Raw genomic sequence first — 19,185 nt, 5'->3', positions numbered from 1 at the left:
CTCTAGCTACCCCCTATTTCTTCGGTATTTTCAAAAGACAAGATTCAGGCCAGGCGCGGTGGCTCATGCCTGTAATCCAGCACTTTGGGAGGCCAGGATGGGTGGATCACCTGAGCTCAGGAGTTCGAGACCAGCCTGGGCAACATGGTGAAACCCCGTCTCTACTAAAAATCCAGAAAAGAATTAGTTGAGCCAGGTGTGGTGGTGCGTGCCTGTAATCCCAGCTACTCAGGAGGCCGAGATGGGAGAATTGCTTGAACCCAGGAGACAGAGGTTGCAGTAAGCCAAGATCACACCACTGCACCCCAGCTGGGCAACAGAGCGAGACTCCGTCTCAAAAAGAAAAAAAAAAATCAGTTCCTAGGTGTTGGGGGAGGAGGGAGAAATCAAACTCCATCCTGCGCTGTACACAGTCCTTTCCACTCCCTGACATTGTTTTGAGGAAAGCGAAGGGGCCTTCAACGTTCGAAGGGCCTCCTCACTTTCTTCCACCGCTTTAGTTTGATTTCTCCCTTGGGTACTGTGCGGTTGGGCTTAGAGGCTGCAGTGGCTCCAGGGGCAGGCTGAGGAGCTGCAAAGAAGTTTCCACTGGGCGTCTGCCCTGGGGGTACTTGAAAGATCCGACTCAAGAAATCCTGAAGATCAACAGGAGGGGCGTCCGGGGTGGCTCTCTGCCGCCCTCTGGTGCCTGGAATCCGAGAACCAAATGAGAGATGTGAGGGGACTCTGGGTCTGGGGAGATAACTACACGCTGGCCTCCAGCCCACTCTGTGTGTTGTCATACACCTTTCCATTCATCCGTGCAAAGTAGGTGATCTTGAAGCCCAACAAGCTTGACTCTGCCCAAAAGTCTCCTTCCTCAGCGGGACGCAGCCTATTACACGCAGCATAGTATCTGGCATTCTTAGGTTCCTGGTCCACCTCAAACCTCCTATGCTTTCCTTGGCATCGGCCACACATCAAAGTATTCACTGCCTCCTTGAGGTCATCTTGCAGCTTGGACAGAAACTCATTTACTGACCGGCTCAGCTCATTCTCTGCCGTTCCTTTCATCTCATATTCCTTTCGCTTTTTAGCGTCGCTGACAATGTCCCAAGCTGCGCACGAAACCTCGAAGGCCTCCTCAGCCCGGGGGTGATAATTTTTGTCGGGATGAACCATCACTGCCAGTTGTCTATAGGCCTTCTTCAGTTCAGCGTCTGATGCTGTGGCCTTAACCCCTAGTACATGGAAAGTGCTTAGCTCATCCTCAGAAACCCCAGCCAAGGTCAAGAGTCGAGCCATTTCCTCTTCAGGCTGGCAGTAGCACCCAGTAATTACAGGTGCATTCCCCTGCCTATTAGTATTCTGCTTGACCCAAGGCAACACCAGCCAACCCCACTGAATTATTCTTTTTTTTTTTTTTTGAGACGGAATCTGGCTCTGTTGCCCAGGCTGGAGTGTAGTGGCGAAATCTCGGCTCACTGCAAGCTCCACCTCCTGGATTCACGCCATTCTCCTGCCTCGGCCTCTGGAGTAGTTGGGACTACAGGCGCCCACCACCATGCCCAGCTAATTTTTTGTATTTTTAGTAGAGATGGGGTTTCACCGTGTTAGCCAGGATGGTCTCGATCTCCTGACCTTGTGATCCGCCCGCCTCAGCCTCCCAAAGTGCTGGGATTACAGGCGTGAGCCACCGCGCCCGACCCTCACTGAATTATTCTTACCAGCCACTGCCATGACCTGCTATCTCTCAGCAGAGTCAAGCAACACTGCGAGGCTGGAGAATCCAGCCAAGAGAAGAGCCAGGTGGCCTTATCCCTCCAGCCTAACCGGTCACCTAGTCCCACCAGAAACCACCATCCCAATAGTAGAAATCCCAAAAAGAGGGCCAGAGCCAGGAGCAGTAAAGCACGCAGCAGCTTAAGAAAATGGGTAAACAATCGTACTCCACAGTAAAACCCCTGGCTTAGAAACTGAAACGTGACCTGGGCCCAGCCCCCAAGCCGCCCTGTCCAGACTCCCATCCAAACTTGAAAAAGGTCCGAATCACTGCTTTTCAGCTGCCTGCATGCATAGATGATGTGCCCACAAGTTTCTACATACTCTCCCACAAACACCAGCAGTTCAATCAGCCACCAAAAGCCTGCCTGTCCAAGTTGACATAGTTCCTCGGCTCCCCACAATCCCAGGCCTCTGCGCTTATCTGCCTGACTTCATTTCCCGCCCAGTCGATGTTGACCAAGGGACCTGGGATCCCTACGTCCACCCTCCCGAGTATCCTCCTTCGTTGGAAAGTGATGCCGCTGTCTCCGGAATGGGGATTTCTTTCTGCTGGACACACGTGAAAAATCACTGGGGAACTTAAGAGATTCTTCATCATCATCTTCCTCTTCCAACTCCTCATCTTCCCCCAAGGCTGGAGAGGCACAGAGGTGGCAAGAGTTGCCAGAAGAGCAGGCCCTTTTGGAATTCCAGGTGTTCCCTGGCAGCTGCAAGCAGATGGAATGGAAAGAAAAGAAGGGTTCCCATCCTCCTGGTACCCAGCCTCATTTTCTTTTAAGAGTTCCTGGTCCACTCCTGACTCTTCTTCTGAAGACGTCTCACTCTGATCAGGGTCCTCTGCATCTCTAGGTGGTCCTGGACCCCTTGGGGGGCCATGGCTTGGGTCCAACCAATGGGCTGGGTTTGGGTGCTGTGTGTACTTAGGACCAGAGTGCTCTGTGAGGCAGTGGGTACCATTAGGATCAGTCCCTGCTGAGTCTGTAAGTCCTGAGAATGAAGGTATTTCAGGGTCCATACAGGGTCCTAAAGTCCTGAGGGAGGCACCACCACTGTGGTGGGCTCCACACAACTCTCTTTCTCTGGGATGCTTCTGGACCATGACCCGGGGGCTTCCTGAGGGTCTCAGGTAACAGGCATCATGGTGTGTTCTGATGCCGAAGAACGGCGGCAACTCCTCCCCCCTCGGGGAGGCCTGGGGCCAGCCAGCTCTTGATTTTTTTTTTTTTTTTTTTTTGAGATGGAGTCTTGCTCTGTTGCCCAGGCTGGAGTGCAATGGCACAATCTCGGCTCACTGCAATCTCCGCCTCCCTGGTTCACGCCATTCTCCTGCCTCAGCCTCCCAAGTAGCTAGGACTATAGGCGCTCGCCACTATGCCCAGCTAATTTTTTGTATTCTTTAGTAGAGACGGGGTTTCACTGTGTTAGCCAGGATGGTCTGGATCTCCTGACCTCGTGATCCACCCACCTCGGCCTCCTAAAGTGCTGGGATTACAGGCGTGAGCCACTGCGCCTGGCCAGCTCTTGATTTTTATACTGAGTTCAAGAGCCCTATTACCAAACCTTTCTGACAGGTAGTAAGCAGCACACCATACTGTGCTACAGAAATAAAACTTTATAGGTTTGTAAACTATCACATACTTCTTTTTATTTTTATTTTTAGATGGAATCTGGCTGTCACCCAGCCTGGAGTGCAGTGGTACAATCTCTGCTTACTGCGATCTCCGCCTCCTCGGTTCATGAGATTCTTCTGCCTCAGCCTCCAAGTAGCTGGGATTACAGGCATGCGCCGCCACACCTGGCTAATTTTTGTATTTTTAGTAGAGACAGGGTTTCACCATATTGGCCAGGTTGGTCTTGAACTCCTGACCTTGTGATCTGCCTGCCTCTGCCTCCCAAAGTGCTGGGATTATAGGCATGAGCCACTGTGGCTGGCCAAATCACGTACTTCTTTTTAAAGTAATAAAATCATATATGTAATCAAAGACTTCATGGAAGCCTGCTATGTGTCCACACATGCTGGATTCAGATGATGGGGGCTAGCACACAAGCTATCTTGGGAAAATCCTATAATGCCACAGGAAGTGTCATCTTGCAATTTCTAGAAAGAAATATCATTGATAGTCAAATAATCTGCATTGCTCTAAAGTGATTCCATGATGAGGCCAGTATCTAAAAGAATTTATTCTGGGCCAGGCATGGTGACTCATGCTTGTAATCCCAGCACTTTGGGAGGCCAAGGTGGGTGGATCACGAGGTCAGGAGATCGAGACCATCCTGGCTAACAAGGTGAAATCCCGTCTCTACTAAAAATACAAAAAATTAGCTGGGCATAGTGGCGAGCGCCTATAGTCCTAGCTACTCGGGAGGCTGAGGCAGGAGAATGGCGTGAACCCAGGAGGCGGAGATTGCAGTGAGCCAAGATCACGCCACTGCACTCCAGCCTGGGCGACAGAGCGAGACTCCATCCTAAAAAGAAAAAATAACAATAATAATTTATTCTGATTTATGTTTTTTACCATAGAATTCTATACTAGTCAAATTTTAGTCACCATTGAAAGGAGGTATTTTCTAAATCATGTATAATATATTAATAAAAAACTAGAGACTTTACAGTTTGAGCAAGGGTTAAGCTGTGTAAATGATCATATTTGAGAAAGACCATCTGCAATATTTATATTTTATAAAGACGATTTTAAAAATATGAGCTTTAAAAAATATAGATAATAAATTGGTTATAAATTTATTATTCTAAAAAGTAGTAAAGAAATGTTTTCACTTCCACTAGAAATGAAGGGAACACAGAGGAGTTAAAGATCTGTGGGGGAAAAAAAGAAAAACTACTTTTTAACAAAAGAACCCAAAAGTTTTCTCTCTTTGGCATGAGTTAGCCAATCGATTTACACTGTCTTCTATCTGGAACCGTGCCCTTTCTCAGATAATCATACTGAATTCATTGCTACAAATTAAAGAGTTTATAAATAACTAATCTCTAAAGTCTCTTCCAGTTCTAAATGTCAGTGACTCCACATGGAGCATATTTCTGTTATTCAATTATGAAAGTTCTGATATAGTACCATTAGGTTAAGAAGAGGCAGAAAATTTGGGGCACAGTGGCTCATGCCTGTAATCTTAGCATTTTGGGAGGCGCCGAGGTGAATCACTTGAGCCCAGGAGTTCAACACCAGCCTGGGCAACATTAGGGAGACTCCGTCTCTACAAAAAATTTAAAAACTAATTACCTGGGCAAAGTGGCACATGCCTGTAGTTCCAGCTACTGGGAAGGTTGAAATGAGAGGATCGCTTGAGCCCAGGAGGTCAAAGCTTCACTGAGCTGCGATCACGCCACTGTACTCCAGCCTGGGCAACAGAGTGAGACCCTGTCCCCACCACCCCTGAAAAAAAGAGGCAGAAAAAGGGATCAATATTTTCAATGAATTAAACAGAATTCAACTCTGGTAATTTAGGGCTGTCACATTATGAAATCTAGAATATATAGAAATAGAGGGAGACACTGCACTAATTTCATTCATTTCAAGGACTGTTCATATTCTTTTTTTTTTTTTTTTCAGATGGAGTTTCACTCTTGTCTCCCAGGCTGGAGTGCAGTGGCGCAATCTCAGCTCACTGCAACCTCCACCTCCCGGGTTCAAGCGATTCTCTTGCCTCAGCCTCCCAAGTAGCTGGGATTACAGGCACACACCACCACACCCAGCTAATTTTTGTATTTTTAGTAGAGATGGGGTTTGGTTTCAGTGTGTCGGCCAGACTGGTCTCGAACTCCTGACCTCAGGTGACCCACCCACCCCAGCCTCCCAAAGTGCTGGGATTACAGGCGTGAGCTACCATGACTGGCCTGTTCATATTCTTTAAGACTTGTTTCTATTCACAAAAACTGGCCATCAACTATGATGTCAAAAAGTCACACAATGAAAGTCATACCACTTTCCTTCCAATTTGTCCCTCCTCTGTTAGCCAGTAAATAAACTCGACACATTCTTATATTTTCAATCTACTTTTATATCTTGCTAATAAAAGTTGTCTTTGAACTAATCTTTCTTCCTCCGTAAGTTAAATATTCTTTCATTTGATAATAATTACATTGAAAACCATGCTACATTGTCATGTCAGCGTGGATTACTCATTGCACTTCTCTGGTTACAATTTGCCTTTGGGTAAGGACAAAGTTAAATATACACAAGGGTGCCAAATCACAAACTTTGCACTTGTAATAATTAAGACAGTGCAGCACTGGCACAAGAATAAACTAGTGAAACAGACTCTGTAAAGAAGCTGCATATTTATAGACACTTGATTTATAAACAAAGCAGCAATACAGAAAACAAGAGTCTTCCAGCAAATGGTGCTAGGCCAAGTGTATACACAAAGGGGGCAAAAATAAATGCTGAGACCTGTTTCACACCATATCAAACATAAAGTCCAAGGTTTTGTAACTATGATTTTAAATCCGAAATTGTAAAACAAAGACTTGATCAATGTGACTACATACAAATTAAAATCTTAAAAATAAAAAATGCTTGTAATTTTAAAAAGTGAAAATGTTTTGCATGACCAAAAAACCATCATAAACAGAATTTAGAAACGTAAAAAAAAGTGAAAGTATATTTACAATATCTCACAGATAAATGGTTAAGGCCCCTAGTACATACAAAATGCTTTAAAATCGAGGGGAAAAAGACCAAAAGAAGACAGAAAAATGAGCAAAATGAATGAATCACACAATCAATTTACACACACAAACACACACAGAAAATGATGATCAACCTAATGCATCATGAGAGAAATGCAAATTAAGCAGCACTTGTCACTTAACAGATTGGTAAACACGCTCTTTTGGGAAGAATGTGGGGAAACAGGCACTCTCCTTAGTTGCTGATGGGATGCACCTTGACACGGCCTTATGAAAGGAATCATGCAATATCTAACAAAGCTACACATGTATTTACCTTCTGCCCAGCAACTTCACTTCTAGGAATTTAACCTGAAGATACACCTCCAATAATGCAAAAATACGTATGCACAAGGCTAATTATTCATTGCAGCATTGTTTTTCATTGCACAATACTGGTACACCTTAAATGTCTATATACACAGGAAAGCATATGCAATACACTTTAGCGAATACAATGAGGTATTAAACAGCAATAAAAAATAAGAAAGACTGCTACAAATTGCTGTGGAGAGATATTTCCAGAGTACAATAAGTGAAAAGATTGACAGAATTTCAAAGAATATATTTTGCCACCTTTTGTGTAAAAAGGGTAAGTAAAAAATATATGTACATTTGCTCATTTATGCAAAAGGAAACGTGAGAAGAATAAATAAAAGCTAAATTGCCCGTTAACCTCTGGGGTGGGTGGGAACCGCATAAGAGGGAACGGGGGAGGGGAGGGGCGCTTTTCGGAATATATCTTCTCATATCGTTCTGACTCCTGAAGCCATGTTAGTGTTTCCTATGCTGAAAATAAGCAAATAAATAAAATTTAAATAAAGATAGGAGAAGCCTAAAATGGAACAGGATAGGAGCAAACAGACTAACTGTATTTCAAATGAGCAGCATAACTTGAGTATTTTTTCAACACAGTAGTATTTTGACCATAAATCCTCAAACTCTCATGACAAAGACAAAAAAAGTGTAGGCAAATATTGAGCTTCAGTTGACACATTCGTTTTTCACAGTGGTACGGGTAATTCTAAAACCATTATCTGTACATTCTAGGGTGGAGAAAATAAGTAAATACGGGTGGCGGAAACCAGGTGTTTCAGTGTTGGATAAACGGATTACAATTATAGGATGTGGAAAGGCTGTTAGGAACCTTTTAAGTCAATGGAACTGGAAGTATCAGTGTGAACTCATACATTTTAATATAGAGAGAAACAGGTACAGAAATTGATATGTGTGTGTGTGTGCGTGTGTGTGTGTGTGTATGTGTGAGTGTGTGTCCTCTTTGAGGAAATGGCTGATTCTAGGGCTGGGAACTGAAGGTACAAAACTTACTATGCCAGAAATGAAGGAAGTGCTCAAAGAGTTATAGAAACATGTCAAAAGGACACAGGAGGCCGGGCGCGGTGGCTCAAGCCTGTAATCCCAGCACTTAGGGAGGCCGAGACGGGTGGATCACAAGGTCAGGAGATCGAGACCATCCTGGCTAACGCGGTGAAACCCCGTCTCTACTAAAAAATACAAAAAAAAAAAAAAAAAAACTAGCCGGGCGAGGTGGCGGGCGCCTGTAGTCCCAGCTACTCGGGAGGCTGAGGCAGGAGAATGGCATAAACCCGGGAGGCAGAGCTTGCAGTGAGCTGAGATCTGGCCACTGCACTCCAGCCTAGGCAACAGAGCGAGACTCCATCTCAAAAAAAAAAAAAAAAAAAAAAAGGACACAGGAACCAGCCTGACCGGGCTCCCAGTGGCCAAATCAGGGATAATCTGGGCATAAAACTAAATGATCCTAACAATTTATACCACACTGAGTAAGAATCTATGAATTCACAATAATATAAATGAATACATAAACCAGGGAAAGTAAAAACTCTTCCTCGCAGCAAAATGCCAACTAATACACATAGAAGGAATGACGGAATTAGAAAATTACCATGTGGCAAAATCACAGTACTAACGGATTTGGCAAAGAACTAGCCAAAAAAAAAAAAAAAAAAAAAGCTAAAATCAGGGTGAAAAGTCTGGTGAAAAAGAGGATAGATATATGTACAGAGTTTCAAAGTATCTCTGACAAGCTACTGACTTATTAATTACAAGAGGGAACACAGAAACCTGACAGTGGAGAAACCTAGCCTAAGGAAGTTAATATCCCCCACAATGGAAAAGATGGAAGCCATGTGTTTCCACACACTTCTGTGGTATTCCTGCCTAAAACTCATAACCCAAATCTAATCACAAGGAAATATTACCAAACCCAAATCTGGAGGGCAGTCTATCAAATAACTGCCTTTCACTCTTTAGAAATGTCAAAGTGATAAAAGACAGAGTGAGAAACTATTCCAAATTTAAAGAGGATGAGGAGCATAACAACTAAATGCAATACATAATCTTGGATTGGATCCTGGGCCAGAAAACAGATTTCTTTTTTCTCTTTTGCTATATCTGAAATTAGCACAATTGGCGAAATTTAATGAAAGGCTATACATTAGATACTAGCATCCTATCAATGTTAATTTCCTGATTTTGTAATTTACTATGGTTATAAAAAAGAATGTGCTTGTTTTTCTGGAAATACACACAACATATTCAGCAGTAGAGAAGCATTATGTCTATAGTTCATGCTCAAACAGCTCCCCCCCAAAAAAACCATATGTGTATACATGTGTATATGCAGGGAAGTGATAATCATGACAGGTTAACATGTGAGGAATCTTAGACTGTACTAGAATTCTTTGTACTAGTCCTTCAACTTTCTGTAAGCCTAAAATTATTTCAAAATAAAAAGCTTTGACATAATTATTTCCAGACAGATTGAGGATCTAAATATGAAACTTAGAAAAACACTTAAAAAAAAGTAGGGGTCAGGCATGGTGGCTCATGCCTATAATCCCAAGGCTTCGGGAGGGTGAGGCAGAAGGATCTCCTGCGATCAGGAGATTGAGACCAGCCTGGGCAACATAATGAGACCTTGTTCCTACAAAAAGAAAAAGAAAAAAATATAGGAAATTATTTCACTCGACCTGGGGATGGGTTAAGATTTCTTAAAATACATACACACACACACACACACACACACACACACACACAAACACACATACACAGACACATATACCCCATAAAGAAAAGATTAATTGGCTGGGCACGGTGGCGCACGCCTATAATCCCAGCACTTTGGGAGGTGGAGGCGGGCGGATCACAAGGACAGGAGATCGAGACCAGCCTGACCAATATGGTGAAACCCTGTCTCTACTAAAACAAATACAAAAATTAGCTGGGTGTGATGGTGTGTGCCTGTAATCCCAGCTACTCAAGAGGCTGAGGCAGGAGAATCGTTTGAACCCAGGAGGCGGAGGTTACAGTGAGCTGAGATTGCACCATTGCACTCCAGCCTGGGTGACAAGAGCGAGACACTGTCTCAAAAAAAAAATCATTCGGTCATAGAAAGGAGTGAAGTACTAACACATGCCTCATGGAAGAACCTCAAAAATATGGTACATGAAAGATGCCAGTGACAAAAGACCACAATGATTCCTGTTACATGAAATGTCTGGGACAGGCAAACATATGGTGGCTGCCTAGGGCTGTAAGGTGGTGAGAATATTCTAAAATTTATTGTGATGATGGTTACACAACTCTGTGCATATATTAAAAACCACTGAACTGTCCAACTTGGCGAATTGTATGGCATGCAAGTTATAAAAAAAAAACAACTGAATCCTAGAAACCCAACTTTCAGGAGATAACTTTATAAGGTATCATCTGTGGTAGCCCCAGAAGCTGTTGATGTCTTAATCTCTGGAATCTATGAACATGTTTATTTACATGGCAAGAGAGTTTGCAGATGTGATGAAGAATTTTAAGGAGAGGAAGATGATCCTGAATTGTCCAGGTGGACCCAATCGAATCACACAAGGCCTTAAAAGCAGATAACCTATGGTCAGAGTGATGCAATGCGATGACTTGACCATTTGTCGTTGGCTTTGAAGATGGAGGAAGGGGCCGCAAGCCAAGAAATATGGTTGCCTCTATAAGCTGGAAAAGGCAAGGAAATAGATTCTCCCCTAAAGACTTGAGAAAAGGATACAGCTCTGCTGACACCTTGATTTTAGTCCAGTAAGAGCCATGTTGGACTTCTAACCAACACAACTGTAAGATGAAAAATACGTATTGTTTTAGCTACTACATTTGTGGTAATTTCAATACTAATAGAAAATCAATACACTATAGTATAAATTATTTGTTTTATATAGAAAAGAAAATGAATCTAATGGATCTTAGTAAATCATCTGGAATAAATGAAGAAGAATAAAATATCAGAAATGTGACACAAAAACCTCAAAACCACAGATAATTGGGGCAACAACATTCCTGATAATACCAACAATTTTTTAAATTAACTTTTCCTGAAGTATAATATACATGAAGTACCCAAATGACAAGTACAGCTAAAATAATTTTCACAAAGTGAATACACCATGTAGCCGCCTCCCCCAAATCAAGATACAGAATGTAACCAGAATCCCAGAAAGCATCCCTTGATTCCCCTGAAGATACCACTATTCTGACATATTATAATAGGTTAATTCTCACCACTGTTTTGGCTTCATTTAAATGGAATCATAGTTTAGACTCCTGTGCATCTGGCTGCTTCTGCTCAATATTACATGTGTGAGATTCATCCATGTTGCTGCATGTTGCAACAGTTGATTCTATTTTTTGCTTGTTTTGTAGTACCTTATATGTCACAATTCATTTATCCATTCACGTCTTGATGATTATTTGAGTTGTTTCCAGCTTTTGACTCTTATGAAGACTATTCAACTTCAGCAGATACTGCCAAAGTTTTCCAAACTGGTGAGAAGAGTTTACAGCCCTCTCAGCAGGGTGCAAGTGTTCTTGTTTCTCTGCTTCCTTGCCAACACTTGGTATTATCAGCTTTTAAAATCAGGCATTCTGTGTCTAATCTGCTGCAGGCATAGCAAAGTCTGGCTGTACTTTATTTTTTAAATGTTAATAAAAATTAGATCCTGAAATTTTTTCATTTGCTATTAATTCTCATATTTTACATGCTTCTTTGTTAGTATTTCCTACATCATAATCATGTCTGCAAATAGAATTTTATTTCTTTTTTTTTTTTTTTTTTGAGTCGAAGTCTCGCTCTGTCACCCAGGCTGGAGTGCAGTTGCGCGATCTCGGCTCACTGCAAGCTCTGCCTCCAGGGTTCATGCCATTCTCCTGCCTCAGCCTCCCGAGTAACTGGGACTACAGGCGCCCGCCACCATGCTTGGCTAATTTTTTGTATTTTTGATAGAGACAGGGTTTCACCATGTTAGCCAGGATGGTCTCGATCTCCTGACCTTGTGATCTGCCCACCTCGGCCTCCCAAAGTGCTGGGATTGCAGGCATGAGCCACCGCACCTGGCCTAGATTTGTATTTCTTTCTTTCTAAGTATTATACCTCTTATCTCTCTTTCTGCCTTTCTGCCCTGACTAGAACTTTATTTTTTAATTTTTTGTAGAGGTGAGTATCTCACTATGTTGCCCAGGTGAGTCTTGAACTCTTTGCCTCAAGGGATCCTCCTGCCTCAGTCTCCCAATAGACCTTTACACTGAATAGAAGTGATGAGAGCAGGGTCTTATCTCCTTCCTCGTCTCTGAAAGAAAGCTTTCGATAAGTCACCATTAAGCTTAATGTCCACCATAAATATTATTTTGTGTAGATGCCCTTTGTCATCTTTTTAAAAGTCCCTTAATTCCCAGTTTGTTAGAAATTTATTGTGTGGGATTTTTTTGGAAATTAATAAACAGGTGTTGAATTTTTTCAAATGCTTTTGTTCATCACTTTGATTAAATCACATTTTTTCCTCCATTTTGAGAACTTACTCTGAAGGACTTTAATTCATTGAAATATTTTGAGATTGCATGTGGCCAATTCTGATGAATATACTGTGGCCAATTACAAGGAATGTGCAGGCCAGGCACAGTGGCTCGCACCTGCAATCCCAGCACTTTGGGAGGCTGAGATGGGCCGATCACCTGAGATCGGGAGTTCGAGACCAGCCTGACCAACATGGAGAAACCCTGTCTCTGCTGAAAATACAAAATTAGCCGCGTGCGGTGGCGCATTCCTGTAATCCCAGATGCTCAGGAGGCTGAGGCAGGAGAATTGCTTGAATCCAGGAGGCAGAGGTTGTGGTGAGTCGAGATTATGCCACTGCACTCCAGCCTGGGTGACAGAGCAGGACTCCATCTCAAAAAAAAAAAAAAAAAAAAGGAATGTGCAATTTGCTGTTGTCTGGTGCAGTGTTTTATGTATCAGTCAGGACAAAGTAGTTAATAACATTACTTACATGTTCTATAACTCTACTAAATTTCGTTTGCTTTTTCTATTCGCTAATGAGAGAAGTGTGTTAAAATTTCCAAATATGCCTATTTCGCCTTTTAGTTCTATCAGTTTCCCTTTATATTCTCTGGGGCTGTATTTCTAGACACATATGAATTTGTGATGTGCTGTAAGTGCCTTTTTTTTTTTTTTTTTTTTTTGAGGCGGAGTCTCGCTCTGTCGCCCGGGCTGGAGTGCAGTGGCCAGATCTCAGCTCACTGCAAGCTCTGCCTCCCGGGTTCACGCCATTCTCCTGCCTCAGCCTCCCGAGTAGCTGGGAGTACAGGCGCCCGCCACCTCGCCCGGCTAGTTTGTTTTGTATTTTTTAGTGGAGACGGGGTTTCACTGTGTTAGCCAGGATGGTCTCGATCTCCTGACCTCGTAATCCGCCCGTCTCGGCCTCCCAAAGTGCTGGGATTACAGGCTTGAGCCACCGCGCCCGGCCTGTAAGTGCCTTTAAAGTTTTACTGGGCAGTGTGAAGTCTTCCAATGCTGTTTTCTAAGAGTGCCTTGGCTATTGTTATTGTTTTAATCCTTTATCATTATGGACAATCTCTATCTCTAGTAATATTTCTTTCTGAGAAATGATGCTTTGAAATTAGTATAGCTCTGCCAGCAGTCCTTCGGTTAGTGCTCGCATAGTACATCTTTTCCAACTCTTTACTTTCAGTCTTTCCATTTAAAGTGGGTCTCTTGTACAAAATCATGGTTGGGTCTATTGTTTTTAACCTGAAAATCTTTGTCTTTTAACTGGAATATTCAGCCTATTTACCTATAATGTGATTTGTACATATTTGGGTTTACATCTATTACTATAGCCTTAGTTCTTTGTTCCTTGTCTCTCCTTTCCTGCTTTATTTTGGATGAATCAAGTATTAATATTCCATTTCTCTTCTATTAGCCTCTTATTTTCCATTCTTTTATTACTTTGTTCAACAATATGTGATTTTAAATATTATAGTAGCCACATTGAAAAAGTTAAAAATATATATTAATGTGTCTTATTTAATAAAATATATTAAAAATACGATCATTTCAGCTGGGTGCAGTGGCTCACGCCTGTAATCCCAGCACTTTGGGAGGCAGATCACGAGGTCAGGCGACTGAGGCCATCCTGGCTAACATGGTGAAACCCCGTCTCTACTAAAAATACAAAAAAAATTAGCCAGGCGTGGTGGCGGGCGCCTGTAGTCCCAGCTACTCAGGAGGCTGAGGCAGGAGAATGGTGTGAACCTGTGAGGCGTAGCTTGCAGTGAGCCGAGATCATGCCACTGCACTGCAGCCTGGGTGACAGAGCGAGACTCCATCTCAAAAAAAAAAAAAAAACAAAAGATCATTTCAACATGTAATCAGTATTTTTTAAATGAAGTATTGTACATTCTTTTTTTTCTATACTAAGTCTTCTAGGTGTTCAAAATCTGGTGTTTATTTTATAATCAAAGCACATTTCAATTCAGAATAGCCACATTTTAGTTCTCAGTAACTCCATGCAGTCGACGTCAACTGTAGCAGAGAGTAGCCCTGACAATGTGCAGCCCTTCACTTATTCAGAGTCTACGACAAATTAATTTCCTAACCTTCTGAACAATTCAAGGACCTTGCAACACCTTAATTACATTTACTGTCCCCCTCCTAACTTCTGAACCATTTTATCTTAAATTTTCAACCTACATGTATCTTTAAACAAGACATTTTTATTACACTGCAGTCAAAATTCATATATATTTGCCTTCACATTTCCTCTTCCACTGTTCTTTATTCCTTCCTGAAATTTTGTTTCCCTGTGGGATTATTTTCTTTCTGCTACAAGAACTTCCTTTTTCTTTCAGAATGGGCCTGCTGGTGACAAATCCTCTTTTTGTTATCTATTGAGAAATCAGCTGCCAATCTTATTATTCCTCTTAACCTAATATCTTTTTTCTCTGGCAATTAAAGATTTTTTTCACTGTCCTTGACTTTTAGCACTTTATTATGACACTCGGAGCCCTCTCTTTTCTCTTAGTAGAACCCAATTGTATATGTCTTAACCCTTCTGTTATGTCCCTTGTCTCCATTACACTATGTTTTTTTCAGCCTTTCATTTCTCAGTGCTTCACTGTGGATATTTCTTACTGATCAATCCTCTAATTCACAAATCTTTTCTGTATTGAGTGGTTGTGAAACACATGTATGGGAGTTCCTAACTCAAGCTAATGTATTTTTTAGTTCTAAAATTGTCATTTGGCCAGGGGCAGTGGCCCATGCCTGTAATCCCAGTACTTTAGGAGGCCCACATGGGCAGATCACCTGAGGTCACGAGTTCGAGACCAGCCTGGCCAACAGGGCGAAACCCCGTTTCTACTAAAAATACAAAAAAAAAAAAAAAAAAAAAAAAGCTGGATCTTGTGGCAGGTGCCTGTAATCCCAGCTACTCAGGAGCCTGAGGCAGGAGAATCACTTGAACCCGGGAGGTGAAGGTTGCAGTGAGCCGAGATTGCACCATTGCACTCCAGCCTGGGCAACAAGAGTGAAACTCCATCTCAAAAAATAAAAAATAAATAAAATAAAATAAAATTGTTGTTTGATTCTATTTTATAGATTCCAGTTCTCTGGTAAAACTCTCCATCTCTTCATCTGTTTCCTTAAACTCATAAATCAGTTATTTTAAAAGCCTATCTAAGAGTTCCAATATCTGGATCACCTCAAGTTCTTTTCCTGTTACTCATTCTTTCTCTTGATTTTCATTCACTTGATCCTGCTTATGGGCATGTCTGGCATTTTTATTAATTAATTAATTATAGAGACAGGGTCTCACTATGTTGGCCAGGTTGGCCTTGAATTCTTGGCCTCCAGTAATCCTCCTACCTTGGCCTCCCAAAGTGCTAGGATTACAGGCATGAGCCCTGCGCCTGGCCATGCCTGGTATTTTGATGGAATGCAGGATACTATGTTTCAAAGAGTATAGGGGCTAAGTTTCTTCTGGCAGGTAACTAGAATAAGGGCTGATCACCTCATCCAATCAAGAGGATTTCAAGCTGATAACTTCTGATCAACCTTTATCTGTAGGACATAATTCTTTTGTGGTCTCAACCGAAGGCCTGGAATATTTCCCATTGTCATTCCTCTTTGGCTGGCCTTGAAATCTAATTTTTTGTCTACCTACTCCTGTGAGAACAAAAGCTGTGCTTAAGTTTTTTACGTTTTGGTAATAATTTTCTACTGAATTTCTCCTTCTGAATTTGAAAAATACCTGAACAGCAAAAACTAAGTCAGAGGTTGAGTTTAATACCCTCTTCCTCTCTATTTTCCCAAAGAGATGGTGTCTCACTCTGTTGCCCAGGCTGGAGTGCAGTGGTGTGATCAATGCACACTGTAACCTCGAACTGCTGGGCTCAAGCAATCCTCCTGCCTCAGCCTCCTGAGTAGCTGGGACTATAGGCATGTGCCACCATGTTGGCTGAGTTCATGACTCTTGAGGTTTTCTTTTTCCTAGGATCTTGAACCCTCAAATCTTGGGTGTCTTAGAATCCCTCAATGCAAATTTTACTCCCACTACTCAGTGATTCCAGAACAAACTCTGGACCACTGCTTTGTTTGGCCTCTACCCTATGTGTAGAGTTGGCCACCACCCTAAGGGAAAAAAGCAGGGGTAAATATTGGCTCAACTCAACAGGATTTTTCTCTACAATTTTGGCTCCTGCCAAATTTGACCTGGCTGCCTTGGATAGTCCCCAGTGCCTTCAAAGATATTTATTTTTGTATTTTAAACAGTTTTTACAGTAGTCTCATCAGATATTTGGTCTGATACTCTGTTGTAACCAGAAACAAAAGTTTTACTTTACTGAGTTTTAATTACTGATGTATTTTTTGCTGACTAGTCTATAAACTTCCTGAGAATAGAAACTATTTTTATTCCTTAACTTCTATTTAAACACTCAGCACACTACCTGACACAGAGGTTACTGGTTGATGAATTATTAACTTTTATATTAGGAAAAAAAGCTTAGAATGCAAGTAAAGCATAACACATAAATATGTGCCTGCTAAACCATTCCGGCCCATTAATTCTTTTAATTCCACTCATCTCCAGAAAGAAACAGCCAATCTTTTCTTCTGTGGCCCACATATTTATGAAGTACATCCCCTAATAAAACTGCATTCTCAATGTTAATCTGAGATTAAATTACCTCAGAGAGTAGTACTAACATCTTTTGTTCATTTATTAAAACTATTTGGTACTAGATTAAGTGATTTCATTAGTCTTTAGATTTAACCAATCCATTTCTAGGTCTAGAGTTTTATCAGGAAACAATGAGATTTTTCATTCAAAACAAAGCTCTCTCAGCTGAACCTTTAGAGGCATCTCGATCACATTCAGTTACGGTTTTCCAGAGCAAGAAAACGATAACACAACCAAAGCTCATAGATAGAAAATCTAAAACCAAAGAAAAGTTTACTGAATGTATAAACATTTTCTCTATTCCGGTTGGTTATTCTTGTATTATCAGTCTTGTACCACCAACCCCTAAATACAGCAGCTAAAAAAATTAAAAGTGGTTGTCTCTGGACAGCGAAATTTTAGAGGTAAGGAAACGGAATTGGATTACCACTTCTCACGATAAGCATGTAAAAATTATAAGAGTTAGTTCCATATTTAAATTAAAAACATAATTGTGTATAAGCAGAGGCACTGATTTTTTAAGAAGAGAAAAAAAGGCAGACCCAACCCTTGGAGCAATAGTGCTGAAAGCTGGTTAAATAATGCCCTGGACTCACAAGACAGCCTCGAGGCAGCCATTTATCCTTGTGGGGGTTTCAGTCCCAGATCTGGAAACCTGATGATAAACCAGAATGCCAAGACGCTTTCAACACCAATATTCTTACTATTCTAATGCTTCAATGGATTATAAAGGGCACAAGTTAAAAGAGAAAAATGTATTTGTTAAATAAAAGCTAAACTCATAAAGGCTTGCTTTGTAATGGATGCTTAATGAAATTACAGTGATCAGCACAGTAATTTTAGGGTGACTCTTAAGAGAGTTAACGAAAGATGATATGGGTATTAGGGAATCTATCTCCGTTGATTAGACGGCTTCTTCATAAAGCACGCGCGTTCCAAGCATCAGTGACCCATCTGGGGCCTCTGGGAGCAGTATGTGGTGAGTGTCACGTAACAGCTTCTGCTCTCATAAACCAGTCAAGTGTCACAACCTGCTCTTTCCTGCAGACTGCGAGTAGTCAGAGACAAGAGGACTGAACCAAAACTGCCGGCTCCAAAGGATGGGCATGATCGTCCATTTATAGCTAGACAGGGAAAGGGCGCTGGCACTTCTTATATGATTCTTGACAAATTAAGAGCGCTATTAGATATGGCTTTCAGTTTTAAAAGATTATGCGTTTCAGTCCAGGTGCAGTGGTTCATGCCTGTAATCCCAGCACTTTGGGAGGCTGAGGCGGGCGGATCACTTGAGGTCAGGAGTTCGAGACCAGCCTGGCCAACATGGCGAAACCCCGTCTCTACTAAAAATCCAAAAATTAGCCAGGCATGGTGGCAGGCACCTGTAATCCCAGTAACTCTGGAGGCTGAGACAGGCAAATCACTTGAACCTGGGAGGTGGAGGCTGCGGTGAGCCGAGATTGCGCCATTGTACTCCAGCCTGGGCGACAGTGAGACTCCGTCTCAAAAAGAAAAAGATTATGCATTTCAGACTGTCCAATTTTAACTTACAGATCTTGAAATGAAAGAACCAGTATTCTCTTTGCTTCTAAAGGCAAGGAACAGATATCTATGGAACTTAGATATCTGTCTTACAGGAAACAAAAACCAAACGCCTCCCCCAAGCCATACATATATATCATCAAAGAAGTGTCCAAAGGAAGTAAAAAAGCAGAGAATTGGATTTGTAGCAAAGACTGTCAAGTGTACAAAAAGAATTTTCCTTATGTATGATTAACCATCCTATATCATATGTCTCCTTGGATTTTAAGTACCAAGTAAATGGAAAAAAACTTCAAATTATTAATTGAAATAATTAATTTGTGTGCATATATATATTCTCTCTATATATTAAGGTAAATATCTTAAGATCATAGAATCATAGAACTTAAACTAGAAGAACACAAGAGGCATGAAATACTTAATGCCTGAATTATCTCCATTTAATCAACTTGATACATCACAAAGTTCTATAATCAAAGGGGAAGTAATTTATTTTCCCCTTCAGAGACAGGGTCTTGCGCTGTTGTCCAGGCAGGAGTGCAGTGGCGTGATAATGGCTCACAGCAGCCTCAACTTCCTGACTCAAGTAATCCTCCTGCTTCAGCCCTCCAAGTAGCTGGTCTGAGGTGGGAGGACTGCCACCATGCCTGACTATTTTTTTTT

At 41.8% G+C, this 19,185-nt stretch overlaps 1 protein-coding gene across 1 annotated transcript; it reads right to left on the bottom strand.

The window, feature by feature from the left end:
* Window positions 1-458: 458 nt before the first annotated feature.
* Window positions 459-2,863, bottom strand: LOC111528885 (dnaJ homolog subfamily C member 14-like). The gene is given in 5 exon segments (XM_023195749.1): window positions 459-730; window positions 733-775; window positions 778-1,390; window positions 1,693-2,437; window positions 2,440-2,863. Coding segments are annotated over 5 exon segments (2,097 nt in total).
* Between the last annotated feature and the right edge of the window lie 16,322 nt (window positions 2,864-19,185).

The sequence above is a fragment of the Piliocolobus tephrosceles genome, chromosome 19 (genome assembly GCF_002776525.5).
Source record: "Piliocolobus tephrosceles isolate RC106 chromosome 19, ASM277652v3, whole genome shotgun sequence".
NCBI lineage: Eukaryota > Metazoa > Chordata > Mammalia > Primates > Cercopithecidae > Piliocolobus > Piliocolobus tephrosceles.
The sequence above is the reverse complement of the archived record's forward strand: the minus strand, read 5'-3'. Positions and strand labels throughout refer to the sequence as shown.